The 19,545-nt window shown below is 38.8% G+C and overlaps 1 protein-coding gene across 1 annotated transcript in view; it reads right to left on the minus strand.

Annotated features, from left to right (window-relative positions):
• The window catches only part of LOC124721659, a 131,548-nt gene that overhangs the window by 38,015 nt on the left and 73,988 nt on the right, over positions 1-19,545 (minus strand). The window contains exons 2-4 of the mRNA XM_047246727.1: positions 18,193-18,280; positions 11,124-11,256; positions 5,039-5,175 (exon numbers count right to left, since the gene is read on the minus strand). Coding sequence (XP_047102683.1) covers positions 5,039-5,175; positions 11,124-11,256; positions 18,193-18,274 — 352 coding nt within the window. The 5' untranslated portion in view covers positions 18,275-18,280. The remainder of the gene's footprint in view (positions 1-5,038; positions 5,176-11,123; positions 11,257-18,192; positions 18,281-19,545) is intronic.

Consider the following 19,545-nt stretch of genomic DNA (forward strand, 5'->3'; position numbering starts at 1 on the left):
TGTGGCTCAAGATCATCAGGCTTTAGCTCACTCTTTGGAGACTCGTTCCAAAAGCAAAAGCAAGGTGCAATGCAACTCTGCTCAAAAGCATCATGCATTATCTAGCTCCTCAGAACCTTTCACTCACAGAGGCTGAAAGTTACTTCTCTCCAATGTAATGTTGTAGAAGCAGAAATTTTGATGGGAATGGTGTAGGTGAGTGGGTTTTTGTACCACTAATCTTGCTTATTCCTAAAAATTGACAACTTTGCATTATATTTGTAGAATTCCCAGTGACCTTGAGTTATGCTACGACCATAAACAAAGCATAAGGTCACGTGTTGCGTGTTGCATGCATGGACCTTAGTGTCAGTTGCTTTTTGCATGGCCAGCTCTATGTGGCTCTCCCATATTAATGAAGCTAACAAGCTCTCTGTTTATATCCCCATATGTGTGTGTGTGTGTGTGTGTGTGTGTGTGTGTTTTGTCTATTTCTAATGAAGGTCTTGTTGGTCGAAAGCTTACTTGCCGACAGTCTTTTTGTTGCGCCTATGTGTGACTCAGCACCTCCACTAACTGTTGAGTTGCAACTATCCTTTTCATAATATTGTCATATTCCATCATGGATTTTCCATTGTTTAAAAATAAATTCCACATGCACAATGTCTTGAGAACAGCTATAAATAAATATGTGGGCAACAGCAGCTTTATCAGTTATTAACACAATAAATTAACTTCAACTGAAAACATGTTAAAATTAAAAGAAATTTCAGTCTCACAAAAATGTATTCTCCCATCCCAAAGTGTATCTCAGGAGGTAGACAACACTACAAAGTAAGTGACTGTTTGTTGAGGTGATACAGTATGGGAATCCATACATTGCAAGACTAGTGATGACTAACATGGTATGAAGTGTTCTGCAGCAGCAGTAGTGGAGAAAATGGTGATAGCTATAGTGAAGTGTACGAGGAATACAAGCTACTTCCTTGTGAAGAAGTGGGATGTTCAAAGATTAAGACCTGGCAGCTCTAGTATGGAAGGCCCACCCCACAACCATTGCATACTCTTCATGCTATTAGGAGACACCATCCTTCCTGCCAAAAAATCGAAATAAAGTTGGAAATATTACTGGAAGGGTGGAGGACACCCCAATAGATAGCAATGTGGGGAATATTTTTACTCACACAACTGTTTGTATTCCAGAGGGAATCCTTTGGAAAAATCTACATACTTCAACAATGACTGAATCAGGAACACATATTTCTGACATAACAAAGCATACAAAATTAACTGGAATGTGAGAGAACATCAGTCAATAACAGATAATTTTTTTACAAGTTAAAAAGTAACCTCTAGGAATGTAAAGGGGAGAGAGACATATCATTGTATACTAATGACAACAGGATGTATTAAAATTAAATGGATGAAGCAAAAGTTTGTGAAAGATTATAAAGAAAAGAAATGCTACAAAAGTAGTGGACTAACTACTTGTTAAAATAATTTTCCATCAGAATACCATAAACATTAATGAAATAGATGGAATGATGAAATAAAGGGAAGTCTAAGCTATCAAACAGATAAAAAAATATTGGAATGAATAATGGGAAGTGGCAGAGTTCAAAACTGGCTACAAAACAAACAATTAATAATGAATATGGATGCTTAGTGACAGAAGTGAAACAACAGAAAGAGTACAGGAGTTCAGTTACTTCAGAAATACTTTGTTTTTCACCAAATAGTTATATCAAATGAAACATAAAAATGCAACACATGAAATAAGCGAAAGGCAACCATTTACTTGTAATGGAATAATGTGTGCCACATAGACATACATAATAGAAGACAGACTTGCTTGTGAACACTGGCTTTTTTTCCTAACAAAAGTATGCACATTCACACACACAGACACCCATCTCAGAGGTGGAGATCAACATCTAAGAAAATGGCTCGTGAAGTTGAGAAGGACAAGCTGAAGTAAATTTGGGAGCAGCTGTTGAGGTTATGGAGGAAGAAGCAAAGATTGTCCTTCCCATGAGTCCAGATCATGAAAGTGCCATCAATGAATGTGAACCAGATGAACTGTTATCCATTTTGTCAAAAAGTCTCTTCCTTACAGATATGCCACCAGTAGATGTTACATTTGCAGTCGAAAACAATTATCAAAATATACTGATAATCTTACCAAAATATTTACTGACAGCATTATTCTATTCATCTCATCCATAAACAGATCTCCCATGCTGTCTGCTCCTCTGACAACAGTGAATCTGTTAACCAGCCACAGCTAGCACTCCTCTGATCACCCAATGTCACCCTCACCTTGAAAAGCTCAACCACATCCTTCATCAGGACTTCATCTACTCCTTGTCATGTCCTGAGCCGAGGAATATCTTGCCCAAAATCCTACTTGCATAACCCAAAGTAGTGTTCTGCCATCCACCCAACCTATGGAATATTCTTCCTCGTCCATCCCTACTCTGACTTTGCTTCCAATCCTGCACCACTTGGATCATTCCCTTGTGGTCGGCCCAGGTACAAAACTTGTCCCATACATCCAGTCACCATCTTCTACTGCAGTCCAGTCACAGGTATTTTCTACCCAATAAAAGACAGGGCCATGTGTGAAAGCAGTGATGTTATATATCAGCTATGTTGCAGTTACTGTACAGCATTCTATGTGGGCATGACAGGTAACAAACTGTGTATTTGCATGAACAGCCACCGCCAAACTCTGGCAAACAGCAAACTTGACCAGCCAGTAATGAAAATTCTGCACACCATTATACAAATAATTTTAACAGTTGAAACGGAAGATTAGACTTAGAGGAAATAAAGCTGTTGTTCCCTTTTAAAGGAACCATCCCTTCATTTGCCTAGAGTGAGTTAGAAAAATCACAGAAAACCTGAATGTGGATGGTCAGACACAGATTTGAACTGCTGTTCTCTCAAATGAAAGTCCAGTGTGTTAACCACAGTGTTCCCTCACTCAGTTTTAACTGCTGCTGCACTACACAGGCCACTTGGATACTCCCTTGCAGCACAAGTTTCTCTGTAGCATGTCCTACATTCTCACAATCCCCCTGTCCCCTAAACCTCCGTTAACGTGTTCCCCACTGTCTCTCCCTACATTTTCCTTTCTCTCTTCGGTCACTGTCCACTCCACTCCTTCTCTGTCCAGACTGTGTACTGCCTTCTGCCCCCACTGTTCCTCCCATGACCCCCCCCATCTCCCCCCTGCGGACATTCTCTCTCTCTCTCTCTCTCTCTCTCTCTCTCTCTCTCTCTCTCTCTCTCTCTCGCTCTCTCCCACTCCTCCCCCTCTCCCCCCTATCCCACCCATCCCTGTTTCGCTCCCCCCTTCCTGTCTCCTTCTTCATCTCCAACTTCCTCTCCTTTCCCTTTCTACCTTTCCTCCTTTCCCTCTCTCTATATCTCTTATATACTCTACCTTTTGAACTCCTTTAGTATTGTTGTTCAGCTGCTGAGACATCTGCTAAAGACCTGCCTCGCACTATCCTGCTACCCCCTCCCTCCTCCCCATCCTTTGCCACATGCATCCTTCCCTACTCCCTTCCCACCTCCATCGGTCCAGACAACTGCTCTCAAAAATCTAGAATCAGTCTCACCACAGGAGTGAATGTTTGGGTGTCTGGGTGTCTGTTTGATTGTTTGTGTGAATGTGTATACTTTTGCTAGAAAAAGAGCCAGAGCTCAAAAGGTAGTGAATACTGTTTTCTGTTGGATGTGTCTATGTGCCACATATTAGTCCACTGTGAGTGAGTGGTTGCCTTTCCCTTATGTCATACATTGTTCTGTCCATGAATTTCCAACACTGTAGTATAAAAATTCAATTATATGAATGTGGCCACTTACAATATCCTCAATAGCAAACTGAGAAAATAAACTTTCTTGACATTATTACAAGACAATGGAAATGCCGTGTGTTATATATGGCAGTGAGACTAGGGTAGTTACAACAGGAAATAAACATGGACTCCATACTGCAGAGACAATATTTTTTAAGAAGTGTCACTAGCTGCAGGGTACATGATAGGAAACTAAATACAATAATCGGGCAAGAATAAGGAATTAAAATGTGTTTACAGGAAGATTAAGGAGAAAAATTGGACAAACTATTCCAAAGAAATGAGATAAAACAGAATGCCAAAAAAGATGTTGGTCCCACTGGCAAAAGATCATTAAGTGGACTAGAGAACAAGTAAACTGTAATGTATGTCCATGATATAAAAATAACAAGTAAATCTCCAACAGACAAGAAATAACTAGAAGCTATCCAGTTCTAAATTAATAGTGTTCACTTTATAAATAGAGAAAGAAAAGAAATTTTGAACAATTACCAACAACAACTGGTAGCAGAAAAAGCATTTTTATCTTGCATATGTAAGAATATAGTCAGATATGTTTGGTCACATCAAATACCACTAACTTTTCTTGTGTGTTACCACTTCCATGCTTTATTCTAAACAATGTATCAATAGTACACTGAAAAATGAAATTCTGTTTATGGACACAAGTGGTGGACATTTTATTCACTAAGTTCTGTTTTAACATAATCACATTTGTAATATGATAACCATCATTAGTGATTTTGGCCATGCATTGGCCATCTTCATATCATATGCATTGGCCATCTTCAGACACTATAGGTACAGAAAATGAATATGGCCAAAACGAGTGATGATTGTTATCATATTATAAAATAAAAAAAGTGTAATTCTCCTATTGTTTTTATTCTGTGTGAAGTTACCACTCCAGGACTTTGCTAATGAATGTTACAGTATTAGAGTGTTCTACAGTTATATAATAAAAAGAGGAGCAGGGAAAAAATATGTTTCTCTGTTGTGTATCTTTCCATTTCCTCATACATCATATTTCTAAAGATCCATAGTAAGACTGGATATATATTTGCTGAACATGGAAGATTAATAAGTGCACAATCATTAAAAATCTTTTAATTTGGAAGTATTGATATTAATGAATTTTTTATATTAATTATGATTGCCTTATCTCACATATGGTTAAAATACGTATTCATTACCTGATCTTATCTGAAGTTTGACCATGTAATACATGTTAACAGACCGCTGAGGTGTTACTGATGGATTTGTTGCTGAAGTTTCATTTTGGAGTTCACACAATGTTTCTTGCTTTGGTGTTAATGGATTAACTACAAAGCTGCAACAACAGAAACAAAAGATTTATGTGGACTATTCTTATTTATATTTATTTGAGAAGTCAGGGTAGGTTTCAAAAAGGCTTCAACATGAGACTTCTCATTAACTTGAGGAACATGACAGAATATTATGAAATTTTTGTGTCACTTCTTAAGAACATGTATCATTTATGCAAATTTCATACTTGAGTGAACAATTAATAAAACTGAAAGCAGGAATACTTTATACATACATTTGCACATGAAAAATTTTAATACTGCATATAGCACAATTCAAAATGTCATCTCATTCTATCAGGTAAAAAAAAGAAACTAGATCCACAGTTCTACATTAGTAGCAAGTAAATAACTAAGTAAGTAAATAATTAAGTAAATTGACAATGGAAGAACTATAACTAAGAAATATTCATAGGATTCCATTTACACATCACTCAAAATTCCATGAGAGATATGTGGCATTTAAATATATATACATATAGACATATTTCCCAAATTTATAAGGCACGCCAGTCTGTGGTGCCTCACTTTATGATCTTGTGTGTAACGAAGAAGTGCATGTGTCAGTGAGCCAAGGCAAATACAGAGTGTGGTCAAACAAAGGAGTATTTACTCTAATAACTTAATGGAGTCACACACATCTGCTTATCTGGAAGAGCTTATTGACTTATGAGGGGAATGCCAGACTAAAAATCCAGAATTTCAGGGACAGTCCTTGGTCAGTCCTGAGACCATAAACTGCTCAAACAACATTTTGTATGACTTTTATGACTTGCATAGTTAAAAACAATAACCTCTTCCTTAATACTTGTTTTGGTACATGAAATCACCACATACATGGGAAATTGAGGAAAAGTAAATTTCCATTTTCAGTGCAGTTCAGTAGGCAATGGACCAATGTAAGTTGTGTACATTGATCATCTATCAACATGCCTCAGAGGATCATTTCTAGCTTAGCCCCTGTGTACCATGTCACTTTACAGTGAAAATAGTTGTCAGCATGGACAATTGCTTGCCGAAGCAGTATGAACCATGGTGACAACATTAAAATATTCACCACTAATGTGAGGCACAAAACATTGAATATCTACCTCACCATAGTCACTTGTGATCCAAAACACCAGCTCTTGATCACTGCCTACAAATAATGGCTTTTAGATAGCCTAGACAGAATCCAAGAGAATTGTGTGCTGCCTTTTTGGAGACAATGTGAATGGTTGTATTGATCAGGCTATATGAAGCTTTGTCTACATAATCAATTTTGTCTTTAGGTATCCATTACAAACAACATTACAAACTCATCAGCACCATGTTGCACGTGGAAAGTGGGCAAGGGGGCACCTAGAATGGAATCTGGAACAGTAGCATCAAGTTCCCTTCACTGACAAGTAAATGATTTGTTTCATACTTGGTGATCATCATAAACAAATGTGGAGATGGGCAGGTACCAATGGCTGGTTCGAGAAAATTTCTCCACATGAGTGACTTATCATTTGGCACATCTCCCCCCCCCCCCCCCTTTCCATATGTACACATTCACCCATGTCAGTGATATGTGCTGTATACAAAGGTTGCACATGGGAATCCCTGGCCTTGTACGAAGGTTGGTGCCCCAGTGGCTGCTTCTAATTGTGATATGTACTGTATGGAAGTCTTACAGTTGTCACACCTCTGGCACATCTCTTAGCTTGGCACCTCAAGTGGCTGTTTGTGCCTTTTAGGCCTTAAACCAGCCCTATGTGGATCACTCATGGTTTTGCCCATATCCTGTATGGAAGGTGGAAGGGGATGGGGGTCAGTCATGTTTCTGCATTTTAGTGATGAGTTCATCTTTCAGTATGATAATACATAAGTACACCACACCCAACCACCTCCAGGAGGCAGGAATCAAGTGAATGGAATGGCTTGCAGTATCTGCTGACATGAATCCAGTTGAGGAGGCTTGGGACCAGTTGAAACTTGCAGTGCCTTATTGCATGAATGGTCTAGACACACAGGATGTCCAGGAGAGCGTTTGTTGAATACGTGGACAGGCCTAAGCAGCATAGTCAGGAGGATCTGAAGTGAATTGACGCATGGTGCAGGGAATGGCAATTGAATCTCAATGTAGACAAGTGTAATGTGCTGCGAATACACAGAAAGATAGATCCTTTATCATTTAGCTACAAAATAGCAGGTCAGCAACTGGAAGCAGTTAATATCATAAATTATCTGGGAGTACGCATTAGGAGTGATTTAAAATGGAATGATCATATAATGTTGATCGTCGGTAAAGCAGATGCCAGACTGAGATTCATTGGAAGAATCCTAAGGAAATGCAATCCGAAAACAAAGGAAGTAGGCTACAGTACGCTTGTTCGCCCACTGCTTGAATACTGCTCAGCAGTGTGGGATCCGTACCAGATAGGGTTGATAGAAGATATAGAGAAGATCCAACGGAGAGCAGCGCGCTTCGTTACAGGATCATTTAGTAATCACGAAAGCGTTATGGAGATGATAGATAAACTCCAGTGGAAGACTCTGCAGGAGAGACGCTCAGTAGCTCGGTACGGGCTTTTGTCAAAGTTTCGACAACATACCTTCACCGAAGAGTCAAGCAGTATATTGCTCCCTCCTACGTATATCTCGCGAAGAGACCATGAGGATAAAATCAGAGAGATTAGAGCCCACACAGAGGCATACCGACAATCCTTCTTTCCACGAACAATACGAGACTGGAATAGAAGGGAGAACCGATAGAGGTACTCAAGGTACCCTCCGCCACACACCGTCAGGTGGCTTGCGGAGTATGGATGTAGATGTAGATGTAGACAACATTCCAAGGAGGATCCAAGCATGTTACAATGCATAGGGTGGAGTGACATTATGTTGATTGTTACAAGGAGCAGATTTTGATTTCACTGATGCCACAAAATTAACAATTTCAAACAGATTTCTTTTATTTTGTTTATGGTTTTCTTTTTGTTTTACAGTAAACAAGTTCCTTTTTCTCTTTATTGGTTCATAAAGCTTATTCTTTCACTCCCTGCTCCTCATGAGCCTAAGCTCAAACATAGTTGTAGACATATGGGTGGTGCAAACTTTTCTGAGCTGATGTATTGCCTGTTGTCTTCTGTCTAGGGTTCTTTGGCCAATGTTTCTTTAACAATTTTCCTGACTTTTGCTAGCATGAGTGGCTTACCCTGTCAAAGGTTCAACCTCCACTGCTGGTGGCAGACTGAGAGGGTGAACTTTTGACAATGGCAGCCATTCATGCTGACAAAATGTCAGGAAAACAAACAAATGTTGACTGAAGTACCTGAGATGTAAGACAACATGCAATATGTCAAAAAGTGGCCACAAAAGCCTCAAAAAGTTTTTGAGCCTTTTATTTTCATGGTCTTTACTTCAGTTTCACCTCTGAAAATATTTTGTGTAAGTTAAAAATGCCACCATGATTCAAATGTAGACCCATCAATAGATGGTTGAAGAAAAGCACAGGCATATGGGAATACCATCTAGAATATTGTACTGTCTTAAATAGCACTGGAGTGCTGAAATCAAACTTTGTATTAGAGACTACTTTATATTTTCTTTTAACATACTGGGGGTGTTTGAGTGGTTAGTTTAGACAATGTCATTTGCAGAACTGTACAGACCCATTGGTTGTTCCTCATACATTGTCTATTCTGTGGAGTACTCTATTACTTGTTAGTAAATTAAGTGGAAAATATCTGGCATAATGTCATTTTCTTCTGTCTCTAACATTTTTTTGCGGGCTACTGGGACATCCACATGCCAGTATTCAATTTTACTCAGCATTAAAAGGACTATAAATTACTTTTGCATCACAGTACATTAAAATATCATGAAAAATCATAAATATACAAATTAATCTTGAAAAAACACCTATACATTATGCAGAATTGTTTTAGAATAAAAGCTGAACTTATCAATACAGCATTAATAAAAGTTGGCATACCTAATAGATAAAAGTATTCATTGCATTAAGACTGCAACCCAGAATTTAAGCTGTCATGAATAATACTTTACCAATCAAGACACATGAGTGCATGCCTTATAGCCTGTACCAAAACACCACTTGTAAATAATTTTCTTCTGCAGTTTCCACCACAACAAAGACTCTCCTATTATTCTATAGGTCTAATGCACCATTTAAGTATAAGTTCCAGCATACAGTTTAATCAAATTGTGAATTTGACCAAACAAGAGATATCAGTTTAGTCACCAAACAGAATATGCTGAGAGTTACAGCTATTGCAATATCACAAAATGAATACTCACTGTATTCTTCCAGAAGGAAAAACGCTAAGGAGATAATCACAAACCAATGAGGTCAGGTAAATTAAGCCAGCTTTGCACTGCAAATGAATGACTATGTGAGCGGCCAGGTCCAGTCGGCTGACTAATTGGAGAAGCTGTTTTTAACGAATTTGTCCAAAATATTGTTATTCAAGACTTGATAATGAAGAAAACTATATGCAACTAGCCAAGCGTAAGCATGAAATTATGCCATTACTACTTAAAAATGAATCTATGAATTCATTTAGAGGATAAAAATTGCTGATTGTCTTCGTTTTCATAACTATTAAAATGTAAACAGTAAGAAAGGTTGGTGAGAATACATATAAATAAAACTTTGTCAAAGGCATTTCACCAAGCAATCATGAAGAAATGTTTCCCTTAAAAACATGCTTTTTGGAGAAGTGGCATAGAGAACAGACTTAGAGGAATACCTGGTTAAATTACTCTGTGCACAAAATTTACTGTTTAAGAGTTGAGTTAAACAGGTTCTTTCCTTTCATCTGTCTTGCTTGAATAATTAATTATTATTCATAAGTATACAGGCTGTGACCAAATGACAGTGCAGCAATGTTTCACAGAGTTCCTTCTCATCACCTTCAGGAAAAGATGATGAATAGGCAGTTTCTTAAAATTCTGCTGTATGACTCTGTTATATGGCTAGTAATCTGACCTTTTTATTATAAGTAATGATTTTCAAGTCACACATGAAACTAGTGTGAAGCTATTGTCAATATTTGCAGCCATTCTTTCTCAGTTGCAACTTAAATTACATTTATCATGAGAAACATAAGGTTGGCAATGTTGCTCAAGGAAAAATTCCTAATGAAGAAACTGCACCAAAGCTGAATACGCTAAGAGGAGGATGAATGAAAGTATTATTCTACTGTGGGATATGACAGTGAATGTGGAGAGAGGCTATGCTGAGATAGATAAGCAGTTTTATGAGTGAATTCTTAGTGATGGAAGAGGATGTGGAGTGAGTCAGGAGAATCTGAATAGAAATGGAACCATATGATGGTTTAAGGAGGGTTCTGGAAGAAGAATGAGTCCTGATATCTGGAAGCAAGAGGAGAAGCATGGGGGAGGCTGGGAAGAGTGTGTAAATCAGATTTGATAAGCTGAGTAGATATCAGGATGTATTCCAGAATGGGGTGATGGCAGAATGTTGAAAATATTGTTGTGATAGGTCGAGACTTTGGAGCAAAACATGTTACTGCATCTCAGCAGAAATACAGATAACACTGATGTAGGTGTAGATGATTTGGATCTACATTTTATAGCTTCATAAATGAGGATTGTTGCAAAGTGCAGTCACCATTTTTGTCCAGTTAGTAATTTGAGTTGGTTTAGCCTGTTGTATGCTTTCTTTTAGTTAATTAACAGATGGAAAATGCATGTTAGTTTACATACAAATGAAACTAATTCAGGCTAAAAATAATAAAAATTACATAAGTGTAAAAATCTTTAACAAAACTACAATCAAGAAACAATTTCTGAAAAAGCATACTGAAAGAAACAATGAAGGTTAAACAATTCACACTTAAACATATTTCATTGCTCAAAAATTTCATAATGTGTATCACTTGTTTGTAAATCTAGCATCACACTTATGAGTGCCAAGTGAAGCAATAATGGTAAATCAGCTTACCTGAAAGCAGCTGCTTGGCAGTCGGCTTCTTCCCGGCACCAACCTTGGCACTCATACAATGTCAGATTCTTCACAGAGTAATATGTTGTGCCCCGATAGTCCTGGTCTGTAAGCTTCTCGAATGCTGTACGACCTGTAAAATGAGAAAAAGCTTTAAAACTAAGATGATGAAGTTGTATATCTGTGGGTATTTTAGCTGTTTTTTCATTTCTTTTTCTTCCATATTACCAATCACCTTTATACTTAAAATGAAATGAAACTATTATTTAATTGGTGGCAGTAACAGATCTTTTTTCTTTTAAAAAAAGCCTACGACAACTTTTGGCCTCTCAAGTTACATTAGGTACCTTGGTAAGTTAAAAAATAAATGTATTGAGCTGTCTACCAGCCATAACTGAGAACTCTAAAGCTGATAAACTATCTGTAAACAGAAACAATGAAGTACATGACACAAAATGAAAAATGCACCATTAAATGAATAACGTGTACAACCTAATAAACTTAACTGTTAAATCACATGAACAATGTCAAATGTAAGAATACAGTCAAAAGCTGGGAACATATAACTATCATTGATGAGCAGCTCTTATAAGCAAGCAAAGTACATATTATTCTGGTCAGCAGATTACTGGTCTGGCATGTCACTCTAACAGTCTGATAGGCTTCACATTTATCTGCAGATGTTTTGTTTGGCAATGTGATGATAAAGTTTTTGCTTGGACCTGAAAGATAAGTTGCATGTTTAGTAGATTTTTGACACCAGTTCAGATAACTTTGCAGTTCCTGCATCTAACAAAGATTTCAGTATCTTTGAAGGTATGTTATTGACTCCTGTTGCCTTCCTTAGCTCTGTTGAACTGTCAACTCATTACTGGATCACCTAATTCTTCTACACCAACTTCTTCCTACTCTACTATTACACTTCAGAACAGTTACTCTCCATTATACAGGCCTTTGATGTATTCTTGCCATCTGCCTGCTCTTTCTTCTGCATTGAATAGTGGTTTTTCATCTGCATCTAATAAGTTTAAACCTTCGTATTTTATTTCTCTGGAGTTCTGTTTAACCTTCTTATAGGCTGTATAATTCTTTACTACAATTATATCTTTCTCAGTGCCTTGAGATGTTTCTCTCATCCATTCTGACTTTGCTTGTTTGCATGTTTTGTTAATTTTATTCTTAGGTAACCTGATACTAATGACTTTCTACTTCAATATTAAGACTGTTGTTTACTCTTCTTCTGTCTGTAAGATCAAGTATTTCTTGAGTTATTCATGGTCATGACTTCTCTATCTTTACTTTTGCTACACGTTAAATGTCCTCTCCTTCCTTAATTGCTTCCTTCTTTGTTAAGTTCCACTTCTCTTCTACTGAATTATTCTACTGTATTACTCTTGACACTTTTACCTAGGCCATTTGTCACTGCCTCATAGGATTTCCACTTTGTCTCATTCTGTCCTCAATTTTCAGTATTCCATTTCATCATAAAGTCCTTTTTTATCGTCTTAAATCTCAATCTGCTATTCATCACTGCTAGGTTATGGTCTGAGTATGCATTTTGTGACGGTTCTGCCTTCTTTCTTCATTTCTTTGTTTGTTGCCCTTGGTGTTGATGTACTGTGACGTGATACTGCCTGAAACATGAGGTGCAAAAGTACAACACTGACTACTTTAAATAACGTAGCCAACAGGTGCACAGTTGCATTTCACAGTAGTTTACTTTCACTGTTCACAAACCCCCACAAATCCACAGTTATGTATGGCCAGTGCAGTATTGTTTTAACTTTACATAAGACTTATTAATAGTTTCCAGGCAAACCTCCACATACTGCTACAATGAAATTAGAATTATATTAATACCTTCAGCTGCTGATGGGTGTTGATATATATCAACGAGGACAGGCGAAAATGTGTGCCCCGACCGGGACTCGAACCCGGGATCTCCTGCTTACATGGCAGATGTTCTATCCATCTGAGCCACCAAGGACACAGAGGATAGTGCGACTGCAGGGATTATGTCATGCACACCTCCTGCGAGACCCACATTCTCACCACGTATGTCCACACACTACATTTGTAATGTCCCACCCCAACATACTCATTACTCGTGGAAGACATTCTTACCAGGTCCTGTAAGAGTTTGAGGAATATGTGTGCATCCGCACAGTAGAAGAAGGTCATAGCCAGTATTGCCAGAACTATATACTTATATGGATATGGTGTCTGTTCTTCCAGACATGTCCGAAAGAACAGAAACCATATCCATATAAGTATATACTGCTACAATAGTTTACTATTGAACATCTACGAGCAGTAAAAACCTAACCACAAAGTTCACAGTTCTTGAAGAATAGAAAGGTACACGTGGAGCAGACACTGTCATTGTTTTAATACACAGCCTAATTGTGTAACAGTTATTTCACAATTAAGTTGAAGCATGTTGTTGTTCTAACCAACACAGGTTTCTTGTCTGAAGCTCGGTCATAGACTGACTGTCTCAGGACCAAAAATCGGGCCCTTATATGTCCTCACAATAATAGGTATGTAAACTACACATTGTTCAAAGTTAAATTTACAGAAATTACAATTAAAACTTAACTCTTTAAATTAACTGAATACATAAAAAAAATTGGTTCTTTTTAAGAGTTTCTTCTACTAGAAGGTTTAAGCCAAATTATTTGTTTAAATGATGACATTAACATATATAGTTATGCAAACAATACTTTTGACAAAACTGTTAATTACTTTGGAATTCATTAAGGGCGGGCTTTGCTAACATGTTTTCGAATCAAGTCAAATAAATGCTTAAAGAATGTTTTTAGTTGTTCACCCAAATGATTATATTTAGTACAGAATTTATATTTGTTTATACGTCAACAATAGAATTTAATTTATGAAACAGTCACGGATTTCACCCTATAACAAAAGATGCTAACTAGGCATAGTAAAAATAAATTAGGAAATCAATTACATACATAAAACTAAGTACAAAATTAGATCTAGTGTTATACTCTTCAACACTGAGGTCCAACCTATCTCTTTTATGAAAATGCAGATTATGCCCATGTATGTTAATGGTAATTAGTTAAGAACAAAATTAATTTTAAGGTGTGTGTGTGTGTGTGTGTGAATCTTTAAGGGATCAAACTGTTGAGGTCATTGGCCCCTAGACTTACACACTACTTAAACTAACTTACGCTAAGAACGACACACACATCCATGCCCGAGGGAGGACTCGAACCTCTGATAGGAGGGCGAATTTTAAGGAGGCAGATGGCAAAACAAGAGGGAAGTAAAATTATCCCAGCTTGCTTCATAACAATTTGAGTACACTTTGCATTTGAGTATTTGATTTCTAATTCTTGTCTAACCATGATGATGTCTAATTGGTATCTCCAGGTATTTGCCAAGTATAGCTTCCTCTACTGTGATTCTGGGAGACGGACTTTTCTACGAGTTGGGACCAGTGGAAAAACTCTAATAGACTCTCTCTACTCCCATTCTTTTCTTCAAGGCTATATTCCCCAAGAACTCTGTCTTCCACTCCCATTCCTATAATAGTGGTCCAATCACCTAAGACTATCAGATTTTCATCCCCCTTCACAAATTTTATCAGTTCCTCTGTTGCCACATATATTATGTGTGTTTCTTCATGATCAGTTTGTGATGTGAGCATGTAAACTTCCACAAGTGTGGTTGCTGTTGGATTACTTTCAATCCTCAGAAGAATCATTTGGTCACTGATGCTGTTGCTATTATCTTAGACTCATCTGACGAGAAATCTTTGTCTTCTTTCCATTTCACTTCACTAATCTCTACTAAATCTAAGTTACCCTACTGGCCATTAAAATTGCTACACCACGAAGATGACGTGCTACAGACACGAAATTTAACCGACAGGAAGAAGATGCTGTGATATGCACAAGGTTGGCGCAGATGGCGACACCTACAACGTGCTGACAAGAGGAAAGTTTCCAACCGATTTCTCATACACAATCAGCAGTTGACGTTGCCTGGTGAAACATTATTGTGATGCCTCGTGTAAGGAGGAGAAATGCATACCATCACGTTTCCGACTTCGATAAAGGTCGGATTGTAGCCTATCGTGATTGCGGTTTACCGTATCGCTACATTGCTGCTCGCGTTGGTCGAGATCCAATGACTGTTAGCAGAATATGGAATCGGTGGGAGCAGGAGGGTAATACGGAACACCGTGCTGGATCCCAACGGCCTCGTATCACTAGCAGTCGAGATGACAGACATCTTATCCGCATGGCTGTAACGGATCGTGCAGCCAAGTCTCGATCCCTGAGATCAACAGATGGGGAAGTTTGCAAGACAACAACCATCTGCACCAACAGTTCGATGACGTTTGCAGCAGCATGGACTATCAGCTCGGAGACCATGGCTGCGGTTACCCTTGATGCTGCATCACAGACAAGAGCACCTGCGATGGCATACTCAACAACGAACCTGGGTGCACGAATGGCAAAACGTCATTTTTTCGGATGAATCCAGGTTCTGTTTACAGCATCATGATGGTCGCATCCGTGTTTGGCGACATCGCGGTGAATGCATATTGGAAGTGTGTATTCGTCATCGCCATACTGGCGTATCACCCAGCGTGATGGTATGGGGTGCCATTGGTTACACGTCTCGGTCACCTCTTGTTCGCATTGACGGCCGTTTGAACAGTGGACGTACCATTTCAGATGTGTTACGACCCCTTGGCTATACCCTTAATTCGATCCCTGCGAAAGCCTACATTTCAGCAGGATAATGCACGACCGCATGGATACAGAAAATGTTCGATGCTGCCCTGGCCAGCACATTCTCCAGATCTCTCACCAATTGAAAACGTCTGGTCAATGGTGGCCGAGCAACTGGCTCGTCACAATACGCCAGTCACTACTCTTGACGAACTGTGGCATTATGTTGAAGCTGCATGGGCACCTGTACCTGTACACGCCATCCAAGTTGTGTTCGACTCAATGCCCAGTCGTATCAAGGCTGTTATTACGGTCAGAGGTGGTTGTTCTGGGTACTGATTTCTCAGGATCTATGCACCCAAATTGCGCGAAAACGTAATCACATGTCAGTTCTAGTATAATATATTTGTCCAATGAATACCCGTTTATCATCTGAATTTCTTCTTGGTGTAGCAATTTTAATGGCCAGTAGTGTAATTAAACCTGCTTTTTATCTCTTCAGGTGAGGATCCAAGTGGGAGCGGGTGGACGGTCATTACTCCACATCCCAAGGAGGAATTATTAGTAGTGTTTGTATTTTTACATATATAATTTCCAGATTTCATCGCTAAAATTTGGAAAATAAAGTATCGTGAAAACTATGAGTTCCAAGATGGCAAGAAAATCTAGAACTTACAAGCCCTGTTTAATTCAGTGCTTATGTGAGGACCTTCTCAAGTGGATGGGTTTGCGGCCTGACCAGTAACATTTCAACCAGGTTAGGCGCACAGGCTGACCTACCAAATGTCAGCAACAAATGACTCATGAGTTCACAAGAAGAAGAGGCATCTGAGTAAGGGAAGAGAGAAAGGGTAATAATCTCCACTAAGGAAAACCACAAGGGGAAAAAAGCAGAAAACAGAAAAATATAGGTAGAAGTGATTCAAAGAAACAGAATTTCCACATTAACATGTTTGTATAGTCATAGTTTGCAGCCCAGAGTTCACAATTGTATTGCTTAGTAAAACACTTGTAATTGTGAGTGCGCAATTTCATACTGTGTGCATGATGCCATTATCAAAGGTTTTTGGAGGGTGCTGGGAAGACACAGGCAGTAACAAACTGTGATCCTCCCCAGAACCAAAACTTGGATCTGCACCTTTATCTCTTTATAGATTATCCAATTTCTCTATGAAATTCAGACGCCTAACATTCGACACCCTGATTCATAGAACATTTTCCTTTATTCTTCACCCTCCTGATAACCCTCTTCTGACCAGTCTTCATCTGGAGATCTAAAAACGGACTTGTTTATCTCTGGATTTTTATGCAGACGAACTGGTCATCATGCGACTATGATAGAGGGCTATATGTCCTGTGGAGAAACGTTGTGGTGGCTCTAATACAGTGGTTCCATTGCCTTCTGCATCCTCAGGTAATTTAGCATTGCTTATTATTCCATCTTTACAGCTAGTCTCCCATGTCTAAAGCAAGAGAGTACCCTGAACCTCTATCTGCTTTTTCACCCTCCATTGACAAGGCAACTGGTAGAATGAGGGTCACTCCTTGCATCAGAAGTCTTCGGCTGGCATAGCTGATGGCTTTTTATTCAAAATTTAAGGTGTGGCTTGGCTCAAACCCTGAATCCATGACCTCTGTTTTAGAGGTATTTGAAGACACTACCCCAGACCATAGTACCCAGAGGATCATACACCAATCCTAATCTATCAGTAATTGGTTTAGTAACAACTTGTGAGATTTAATTGTAAAAAATAACAGCAGTGCAGTGACAAATTAGGCTACAAAGTGAAAGAACTATGATTAGTCACTCATACAAATACTGACTGGCTATAGGACAATCTGTAAAAGTACAGTGGTCAGTTTCTCACCGATTTTGTTTTCAGTACTGTGTCACTAGTAACAATATGGGTGCAAAATACAAAGTTCAAATTTTAATGGAAATGCGTGAGAGATAGTGAAAGGTTGATTTAGTGACTTGATTTCTGTATGGCATCTGATGGATTTTGTTCTGCAATAAGAAATAGAAAAACAATCCCCAGTGTCAACTCAGGTTGAATCCATGAACATGGAGTGTGGAAGACCTTCACACTATCCACAAATCCGTCGACTGCAGTGATGATGATAATCACATAATAATAATCATGCAAGTAATTAAGCTTCCGGAAAAATAGGGCTAATTATATAAACTAAACTTGTTTTGAGACTTAAATGAAGATAAACGTTTATGAAAACATGGTATTTTTGACGTTTCATTGGAAACGCTCTTCTAGCAAATAGGGCCGAACTTGGCTGGTGTTTTCTTGGCTGCAATAGGAACATGAGGATATTTATAATGTACGCACCGTGACTAGGGAACTCACCTCTGACGGAAGCGACCCCGCCCAGAAGAGCTGCAGCAACGACCAGCATCCATCGCAGCCGGACTAACGTGCTGCTGCTCATGACGGTCTAAAACAAACACGCAGACCATTATACGATTGCAGTCCAAATGAGCGCCGAACTGCAACTACATGCAAAAAAAAAGCAGCAGCTGCACTAGCCGCTCCAAGTGAATTGTTTGTATTATACAGAAAAGATGTGTCTGGTGCGTCCCCTTCTTAAGAAAGAACTTGATATTAGCTGAATGTGAGAGTGAAGGCTGCTCATTTTAATTCATCGTTGAGATGTCGTTGATTAAAACCAGCACAATAAAGACGGAGTTTGTTAAAATATAGGTTGACTTTCAAATATATTAGTATTGCGTCTGATGAGGGAATGCGCTGCCTTAGATTTTAAAATTTAGTGCAGAGTGGAATTTCCCTATTGTCCGCAGCCTGGACACTCATTTTCCATGCCTAAACTTTCCTTCAAAGTGGTAACATTGGCTAAGGATCTATTGCATGTTGGCTTTTCTCTCGGGATCTTCGATCGACGTTCGTTTAACGATATTTTCCACGTTTCGCCAGCGCTAGTGGTTAGCATTGTCAAAGGTTCACTCTCAACGTCGACTTAAGGTCCCAGCACAAAACCTAACAATCAATAAGTCAACAAGTGACCACGAAAGTCTCAACAGTTCGGTGACACAATGGTTTGCCATTAGGTTACTAGGTGATTATCGACGGAGCAGTGCATTTCGATTGCTACGCGGTCACAACCTTCTGATATTAAATCACTGTTAAATGGTCAGGAATTCAGAATTTCTGCTCGTCATGTCTTTTGCCCGTGGTGGTGTTACATCGCTGCATTTTGTCGCAGGATCGTCGTGGGTCTGGCAGATTGTCCTTTGGCGGGTTCCCACTGAAATTTTTTCAGCATTTCTGTCAAACTTTGTTATGGGCTATATTGATCTGCTACGCCACCACCGGCGCACCTTAGGAGTCCTTCGATTTCTTCTGTCAAGTCCATTGGCTAAGGATCCCAAAACTGGAGCAGAACCGCACCGAAAATGTTGCAGTAGAATCTTGTACTCGGTTCCACTAATAAATGCACTGCGCTTTTCCAGGATTATTCCATGCCAGTACCAGTATGCATTTATTGCCACTTATGTCAGGTATTCGCTCCATTTCACATCACTTCGTACTGACAGGCTCCAAAAGTTCACGGTTAGAGTGCTGTATCTGATACTATCTTGTTCTATCCCCGTCTATCTGCAGTTGATGAACAAACATGACAGCGCCGTTTTGAATGATCTGAAGTGGGATGTGGCAATCGTCTGCTTTTTTCCAGCTTAAAAC

The sequence above is a fragment of the Schistocerca piceifrons genome, chromosome X (genome assembly GCF_021461385.2).
Source record: "Schistocerca piceifrons isolate TAMUIC-IGC-003096 chromosome X, iqSchPice1.1, whole genome shotgun sequence".
Classification (NCBI taxonomy): Eukaryota; Metazoa; Arthropoda; class Insecta; order Orthoptera; family Acrididae; genus Schistocerca; species Schistocerca piceifrons.